The sequence below is a fragment of the Tupaia chinensis genome, unplaced genomic scaffold (genome assembly GCF_000334495.1).
Source record: "Tupaia chinensis unplaced genomic scaffold, TupChi_1.0 Scaffold145741_1, whole genome shotgun sequence".
Taxonomy (NCBI): domain Eukaryota; kingdom Metazoa; phylum Chordata; class Mammalia; order Scandentia; family Tupaiidae; genus Tupaia; species Tupaia belangeri.
Window position 1 is genome coordinate 970,449 of NW_006205599.1, and position 9,484 is coordinate 979,932.

General features: G+C 40.1%; 1 protein-coding gene and 1 non-coding gene across 2 annotated transcripts in view; one reads left to right on the forward strand and one right to left on the reverse strand.

Annotated features, from left to right (window-relative positions):
* RMND5A (required for meiotic nuclear division 5 homolog A) overlaps positions 1-9,484 on the reverse strand; it is a gene marked incomplete at its 5' end in the record, with an annotated part of 73,238 nt that overhangs the window by 29,525 nt on the left and 34,229 nt on the right. The window contains 2 exon segments of the mRNA XM_006172360.2: positions 936-1,036; positions 2,541-2,675. Coding sequence (XP_006172422.1) covers positions 936-1,036; positions 2,541-2,675 — 236 coding nt within the window.
* On the forward strand, positions 4,631-4,735 carry LOC114006138 (U6 spliceosomal RNA). The gene has a single exon (XR_003547901.1). It is a non-coding gene; the product is annotated as a U6 spliceosomal RNA (small nuclear RNA).

The window sequence follows — 9,484 nt, forward strand, 5'->3', positions numbered from 1 at the left end:
AAAAAAAAAAAGATTCTAGGCTATGGGACCAGCAGGTGGCATGGTGGTTAAGGTTCAAGACACTCTCACATAGCTGACCACAGTTCAAGTCCTAGAACTGGTGGCTTGCTTTCTAACTCCCCCCTGTCCCGGTGCCTCTCTCTAGTCAAATTAAAATAAATGAATGAATCAATAAAATTAAATAAATAATTCTTTTAAAAAAAAAAAATCTAGGCTAGAGGTCAGCAAACTACAGCACAGGCCAAATACAGCTTTCCACCTATTTTGTATGGTAGATGTCCAAGAAGTTTTTCAAACCTTTTTAGAAGGTTATAAACAATAAAACAAAGAAGAATGTGTGACAGAGACCTTATGTGGTCTGCAAAGCCTAAATATTTAGTATTTGGCCTTTTATGAAAAAGTTTGCCAACTCTGCTCCAGGATAATAGTTACTACAGCTTACTCAGTAATTTCAGATAATATCAACAAAGTTCACAATGAATCCTCCAAATCAACAGTAATTAAGAGTAGAGCTCTTCATAACAATATTTGCTCTCTTCATGTATACCACTTAGTTCCAAAAGCCAGTTAAATAATTTCTTAGAATGCTACCACAGAACCCAGCACCCTGTAGAGGCTAAATATCAAACTCAGACCACCTGAAAAAAAGACATTTCAGTTCTAGCCTAGACCACACAATGTGATGATAGAGCCTGGATATGGGAAACTCTTTACACTATGGGATACAGCCCAACTGATAAGTGAACTCAAGCTTCAACCGTTTTCTCATACTGCACACCCCTCCCTCCCATATTTTACTTGTAGTGCATCCCAGGTGAGATAAATACCTAGATAAGTATACCTAGAAACCTCTAACATGTTCTCTAATTAAGACCTCTCTTTCTCAAAGAGAGGTCTCTCACAGGATTTAAAAGAAAACAAACTCGATAACTTACTCCAGAGCAGGTCTCAGAACTCTGACTTTTAATGCTTCTAATATTCGATTTAACTCCACAAATGGTTCTTTCTGACTTGGGTCTACAGAAAGACCAGATTCCTGAAACAATAAAAAGAACTCTTGTTAGCAGTAACCAGAGTAAAGAGATAATGGTAAAAGTATATTCTAGATTACAGATATGGAGCAAGCCAATAAGGTAATTTCCTTTCAACATGTAATCTTAGGTCGGCCTTGTAGCGTAGTGATTAGGGAGCCAGATCTCACATGGCTGACCACAGTTTTAATTCCAGCCCCAGTGACTTGAAAAACATACCCCAGGCATGTATGTGTAGCCCAAATCCCAGTAGGATGGAGAAATGGAGGAGAAAGAATTGCGGTGTGACCACACTCCATTATGTGGTGCTTTTTCACTCTTCCCTAGCTCTCTGTCAAGAATATATGCCCTCTAACAATTAAAAAAACAAAATATCTAATTCTATGGCAAAGATTGAAGATGCCCCTTAGCATCATTCTTAACTCCTTTTCCTTTTTTTCTTAATTTGCTATAGGGCATGTACACTCACTGGAGAGACAGAGACAGAGAGAGAGAAAGAGAGGAGAGTGGGAAATTGCCCTCAGGAGGGGATGGCCATGCCACAATCCCTTCTCCTCCATCTCTCTTCTTGGGATTTAAAGGCATGCATGCACATGCACATGCACCTGGCATGTTTCTCAAGTTATCAAGTCAAGACTTGAACTGCAGAGTCCCGTGGGATTTGGTCACAACCACCACCAGGCCACCCAAAGTACTTCGTTTTTCTAAACACAAAATTCAGGGGCATGCAGTGGCTTAGAACAGAGCTTGGATATACGCACACTGAGGACTAATCCCAGTTCCTTCAATAAAGAACCTACATGGATGGCCTGAAGTTACTGGCCTCTCCAACCCCAAGAGCTCTCGTCTGTAGAATGAGAACAGTCATTTTTCCTTCATGGGCTATAGAGAGGAATAAAGGCAGGGTGGCATGAGGTAAACACTCAGCACATGACGCTGCCACTGTTATGACGTCACACTAGTCTAATGCTCTGAGACCCCTAAGGTCATGTCTAATAGACACAAAGGGCAGATGCTGCTCACCTGAAAACAGTTTAGTATGAAATTCACGTGATAAATAAAACTCTTTAAACTGGGCTAGATCACAGGAACAGACATTAATGTTTCTGTCCCCTTCCTCTTCTCTGCTGTACTAACCAACCTTCCCCATGGAAGAGGAAATAGAAAGGATTATCATTTCTGGTTCCCCTGATATGTGACTAACACTCTGGGCCAGGAGGAACAGGCATGAATAATTTGGATAACAAGTTCTAGGATAATCAATTTCACCACTTTAAGGAAGAAAAGGAGGAGGACAGGACAGTAAAGGAAAGGATGAAGGAAAGACAGATGAATGGAAGGAAGGGACAGAGAAATGGACTTCCTAGTAAAATCAGGTCGTCCCTGAGAAGATATTAAAAATCTATTTTTGGTGGTAGGAGATTCAAAACCCCATTCCACAAATAAGGTAAACGCCAAAGAGTTTTCCTTTGTTTCTTTTTCATAATCCCCCAGTTGGCACACTGTTACCTGGCAGAGCTCCTCGGCTACATCCAGCATTCCTTGTCGAAAGACGTGCTCCACCATCACCTCCTTGAGAAGCCTTTGGCTGTCTGCCTGCCAGCAGCCATCTCTGCCAACACTGCTGATGTCAGAATCGAAATTCTGGGGAAAAAAGGAAAAGGAATCATGATGACTTTCACCTTGCCTAAGATAAAAAATGGTCTTCATTTCTTTCTGAGGTAGTCCCATTAAGTATCAATTCCAGTTTATCTATAGACTATCATGGGAAGAAATTCTTCCACTGCCTCTTTCTAAAATTTGTCACTCTCATAGATTCTTGCTGGAAAAGAAAAAAATGCACATTTTTAGGTAGTATTTTGAAAAAAATATATACATTTAATCCTTTCTGTGAATAAACTGGCATCGAGTGAACACACTCACGTGCGAGACGTTATGCATAGCGGTATTTTCAGAGGTATGGAGAGATGACCTATAAAAGCATGTTCGATGCAGCACTGCCTGTACTGGCGGGAGAAGAGGACACAGGCAGCGAGAGGTGAGAGGGACACGAATACCTGTCAGCAAGCTGAGTAATCCGCAGCACACCTCAACTGCAGTCCTGAGGTCACGGTTATAGGGTAGATGGCCACACGTGAAGAGAGCAGCTTACATAAGCATCTTTGAGCTATGCACGTACAGTTCTGACTCAAAACAGCATATGACAAACCTTGAGAACAGAACTAGGGGATAAGAGAACTAGCCCCATGCACCCACCAAGGTTGGCTGCTGGGTGGTGCACACACAGGACAAGTCTTAATAGCTGTAATGGCTTTAGAAATACAACCGACACTGAAACTTAGTCAAGAAAAGAACTGTCAGAACTCAGGGCCTGATCCTAACCAGTTCAACTGCTCACTAAAATAAGAAGTATCAACATTCTTCGTGGAATTTAAACAAGACCCAGAGTATTAAAACATAATATTTTAAATGTCCAGGATACATTCAAAATATTATGCAAAATAATTTAAAGAATTATTCACAAGTTTGGCAAAAAGACATAAACCTACAGATTCAAGAAGCTCAATGAACTCCCCAAAAGGATAAACTCAAAGAAGTCCTTCTCAGACACCTCACAATCAAACTGCTAAAAACCAAAGATAAAGAAAAAACCGTGCAAGCAGCCAGAGCAAAGTGTGGTGTTGTAGAGAAAAACTATGATTCGAATAACTGCAGATTTCTCAACAGAAACCATGGAGGCCATAATAAAGCAACACAACACTTTTCAAGAACTAAAGACAGAACTTTTGTTCCAGAATTCTATATCCGGTGGAAATATACTTCAGAAATGAAGATGAGACAAAGGCATTCTTGGACGGAGGAAAACTGAAATTGTTGTTGGCAGACTTGCTAAAGTAAGTTCTTCAGACAGAAGAAAACACCAGAAGGAAATGTGAAACATCCACAGGGAAGGAACAGCAAATCTACATCATTGTCTGGGGCTCTCCCTGCCTAGTTCTGCTTCTACCTCCATCTTTCATAGGCAGGATCCCAATAAACCTCTTGAACTTCTTTTTTAAAAATATACAAACTGGGCTAGCCCCACAACGCAGCGGTTAAGCGCTGTGTGCAGGGAGCTAGATCCCAGGCACGGCTGACCCTGGTTTGAACGCTGGCCATGGCGGCTTGAAGAAGACATTGGGTACACGTGCAGTGCATGTATGCCCCAGACTAGGGAGTGCTTCCTTTCTCTCTCTATACCTCCCTCTGGTGAACTCATGTACCCTTTGGCAATTTTTTAAAAAGGTTTTTACATAACCCACTTGGGCTAGCTAGAGCCAGAGAGACAGAAAGACACCTTGGCAGGTGGCATGATACACAGCCGTGCCACAATCCTGTCTCCTCCATTCTCCTCCTGGGATTTTGGGCGAGCACCTTAACCACTGTGCCACCTGCCAGTCTCACCCTTTGGCAATTTAAAAGGCATACAAACTTAATTAGACAATATCATTTAGATTTTATTAAAATTACAATCCTAGTCAACCACTGCTTAAATGAAGTCCAACCAATACGGGATTATTTTATAGGACATACATAAACAGGTCCAACATAACCTGTGAGTGCTTGCTTCAGCAGCACACATACTAAAATGGAAACAACACAGAAAATTAACACAGCTGCTGTGCAAGAATGACATGCAAATTCCTAAAGTGCTCCAAGCTTAAAAGAGAAGGGAAGAGAGAGTAACCTGCAATAGCAGCTGCAAACAACTTACTATTTATAATCATCACAATGTAGGAGAACACTCCTCTCCAAAATTAGGCACGTTTTTCTTCCCTACAGAGTTATCTACCCTATTTTTAGAAGCCAAGCCAATAGAATGAAACTGAATACATACATTAAGATTTGGAATTCCCTCAGACAAAACAAAACAAAAAACCGAGAGTGCTGTTATAATCTTCATTTTTATTCATTTTCTTTTTACAGACATCCTTCTTGGTCGAAATACTTAACCTCAAGATGAACACACAGGCTGACTCCATGGCACAGCAGTCAAGTGCCATGCAAGAGAAGTCCCATCACGTCATCACACATGGCTGCTGCAGTTTTTAATGCTGGGCCTCGTCAGCCTCAATCATGCCAGGAACACACACGAGTGTCTAAGATCTAACGGGCTAGAGGGGTGAAGGAGGGGTATGATGGTGGCATGACCAGACCCGTGAGGGTGTTCCCTTCTCCCTCCTGTCCTTCTCCCCCTCGCCCCATAGGCACACATGCTCTATCACTAATAAAGAAAAAACTTTAAAGGAGGGGGAAAAAAAATGGAGCCAACTCCGTGACCTACTGTTAAACAGAGTTAGATTCCACATGGCCGACTGTGAAACTTGGCCCCAAGGGCTTGAAAAATGCACGAGATCTGTGTTTGTATGCTCCAAATCCCAACAGCACAGAGAAATGGAAAAGAGACTGCAGTGTGACCACACTCCACTGGGAGGTGCATTATCTGTCACCTTGTCTCTCTCTAACTAGAACATGTACTGTCTGGGAAATTTAAAAAATAAATAATGGAAATAATGCAAAGTACCTAGATGCTAAAGTAGTAACATCCATGCACATACTAAGTGTAGACTGTTACAAAAACATAACTGCTTATATGAGGTTTCATATTTCATTTCTGCTTTTCTAATTCTGTCTTGGGAAATAATGTTATAACAGTTCAATACTTTTAAGCAACTTACCACATCTGTATGCTGTCTATGACAACTGCAACACTGACATGCTACTTTGCTCCCCTCTGGACGAGAGTAAAAGGTCCAGGGGGTGATCAACATTATAGTCTCCCACCTTTTACTCTCCCCCAGAGGGCCATTCAAATGAATAAAGGAATGGCTATCTAAAGATGAAACTATTATTACAAACTCAGGAATCTGACTGTAATTCTCTAAATGTCTAAGTGCAAGAATTACTAAAGACTAATTAAGGAAAGGTCCTCACTAATCTACCAATTTCATTCAATCTAAACACAACCCTCAGGTTTCAACTTACTCATTTAATAATCATTACCCAACTTCATCAGTCCAAATTTATCAGCTACCTATTTCTCAGGAAAGACATGAAACAACTTTGGAAGATATTGGTCAGTTCAAAGCACAGGCCATGTTCAAATAGACAAGTTTAGTTGAAGGAATTGTGTCAGAATCTTAATAGCTACCATCATATAGTACCTGTTTAGTTCAAACAAAAGTATTTAAATTCTTTCTTTAATATACATACCAAAATAAATACCGATCACTTAGAAAACTTTAGAGGCTAATACTTAAACAATTTCTTTGAGGTTTGTCATGAAATTTTTCAACAGTGCCCTTCATGTGTCCTAATTTCCTTAAGGCTTACTATGGCCAATACTATAACAGTAAGAAAAATTAAACACCTCTACAGAATATCTCTAACTGAATTTGAAATGTATAACTTATTTGCTAGTCTTGGGAAATAACCAAGCATGAATAAGCTGTACTTCAAATGAAATTTTCTGGGCTTCCCTCTACCATTCTGATATTCTATTGAGTTGTCAGAAAAGTCATGACTCATTTTTTGCACGGAATAATACATCATGACTTTTCTGATGACCCAATAGCTTAAATCACTGAGGTAGATAGTAAACTTCTTTCATAGCTTATTTTCTGGTCACTAGTAAAAATTAAAGCTAAGGTTATAAAAAGAGGTTAAAGAAATGCCATTCAGCGTCAAACTCCTTTTAACTGCAGGCTCTTACTCACAATTTCATCAGAGCTAGCATCAGCTCCCTTCTGTTGCTAGGTGACCAAACTCATTTGCATGGCTGCGCAGAAAATCAGCATCATAGCAAACAGGCGAGGGGTGGTTAATGAAGAGAAATACCTGTCCACTGTTATATTATTAACATTTTCTCATTTACTACACTTTGCCCTTTCATGTTTTTAAAGCAAAGAAAAGCCTGGCGTAATGTTCTCAAACCAGAAGGATGAATTCAAATAAGAACCACAAGCAAAAAGGTACATATTCAAGGGTGTGTCCATCTGGAGAGGATATTATGGCTTGGAAAGAGAAATTCAGGACACACTAAATCTGGAAGTGAAGTGGAAGAGGAGAAAATAACTTTAATAAGACATCACTATGAAACAAATCTAACAGACCAGCCTACCTTTCTGGCCCTATCATGAACATGGTTACAAATCAGTCAGACTTTAAGGTCTGGCTTTCATTGTTCCCCAGCAAAAACCAAAACATTTCTCAAATATGCATTATGAAATTTTGATTATTGAGCTGACAGTGGTTAACAACACAGGATGAAACTCAGTATTTGTTTTAATTACAAAGAATCAATTCTCTAACATGGGTTGTATTTCTTTAAATTCTCCATCCACCTTGAAGGAAAACTGGTGTAGGAACCTTAACAATGCATTCTTGTTGCACCTACCAGGAATCAAGTTCCCTCCTAAGCATCCAGTCAGTCTGGTTTAGCAGTGAGAGGTAGACTATAAAAACTACTTAAGAGAGTAAGAACTAGACTCTGGTTCTCCTCAGACTGGGAAAGTAGCTCACACACAACCCACAAAACATTAGTATTCAACAAAGTTTCAAAGCATACGCATGCCTCCTTTCAATAAGGACAAACCACCTAACAGAAAAAAACAAAATAAAACAAACAAACAAAAAAAACCAGAAAAGCAAAAAATGCACAAAGAAAACCCTAATGGCCAAACATAAAAGGATGTTCAACCTCAGAGATCAAAGAAAGGCAATGTTGGAGACCAGCAGATGGCGTAATGGTTACGCTGCTCGAATCCCATGTAGTCGCCTGCAGAGTTTGAGTCCGAGACTCATGCCGGGTGCTTGTGTGTGTGTGCCCAAGATCCTGAGAGGAGAATGAAGGAGAAAGGATTACGGCGTGGCCATTCTCCCCCCCACCCCTGGAGAGGGTGTCTCTCTCTCTGTCTCTGTCTTTCCAGCAAGCTTGCACACCCTATAGCAAAAGCCTCTCTTAAAGAGAATAAAAAAGAAAAAGGAAGGCAAAGTTAACACATCCAGATACTAGCTCACATCCATCTGATTAATTTTTTAAAAATGGGTCTGAAAATGTCAAGCATAGGAGAAAATAAGGAAACAGGAACTGTTATGCATATCTGGTAGAATGTAAATTGGCATGAGGCCTTCAGGTAAAATTTGGCAGTACCGAGAAGACACCTTCATGGCTCCTGAGAACTAGTGATTTCAGGGGAATAAGCGAAATGAAGATTTTCCACTGATAATTCAGCCTCCAGCCCACAAACTTGAGTGGTAAGAAAACTTTTAAGCCTCCTGTGAGGTTTTTTTTTAAGTGTTTTTTGGTGGTGGTTGTTGTTGTTTTTTAGTTTTTTTCTTCTCTTTTTCTGTTTCTAGGTTGTTTTTATTGTTATTGTTCCTCTCTCTCTCTGCTTATTTTTCTGCACACTCCTGGACACTCAGATTGAACTTCAAATTTGGGAAGAAACGCACCATCCATCAGATGACTAGAAATCACCACAGGACCACACGAAATATAAGAAAGCAAAAATATACCTCTCCTCCAAGGGAAAAGAATAACTCCTCTTCTTCCACAGAGAGTTCAATGGAAATCATGGAAATATCTGATAAAGAATTCAGAATATTCATAATGGCGAAGCTAACAGAGATGAAAGAGAAAAGAGAAAATGAACTGCAGAAGAGAAAGGAGAAAGGAGCTGACGAGTTCCAAGAGGTGAGGAAATTCTTGCAAGATCTAAAAGAGGAATTATACACTTTACAAAAGAATCAAATGGAACTGTTAGAGATGAAGACTATAATATAGGAAGTCAAAATCTCTCTTGAAAGTATTAAAAGTAGACTAGATCATACAGAAAATAGAATCTCAGACGTAGAAGAGAAAATTGCTGGTCTAGGAAAATCTACCACAAAGACAGAAAATTGCCCCAAAATTTGTGAATAATATACAAGAAATACCATCAAACATCCAAACATCCTGATAATTGGCATCCCAGAAGATAAAGAGACTCATAAGGGCAATAATAATCTATTCCTCGAAATCCTGCAAGAAAACTTTCCAAACCTAGAGAAGCATTCAAAGATCCAGTCCCAAGAAATACAAAGGACCCCAAATAGAATCAATCCAAATCTTCTCCAAGACACATTATAGCCAGATTGACCAAAACCACGAAGAAAAGATACTAAGATCGGAAAGAGAAACAGCAAGTTACCTACAAAGAATATTCCATCAGGCTAATAGCAGAACTCTCATCAGAAACAATGCGAGCAAGGAAAGAATGGGGGGGCCAGCAGTTAGCGTAATGGCTAAGTCGCTGGACTCTCATGTAGTTGACCACGGTTCGCATCCCAGACCCGGTGGCTTAAAACTCACGCCGGGCGCGTGTGTATGCATGCCCAAGATCCCGAGAGGAGAACGGAGGAGAAGGGATTGC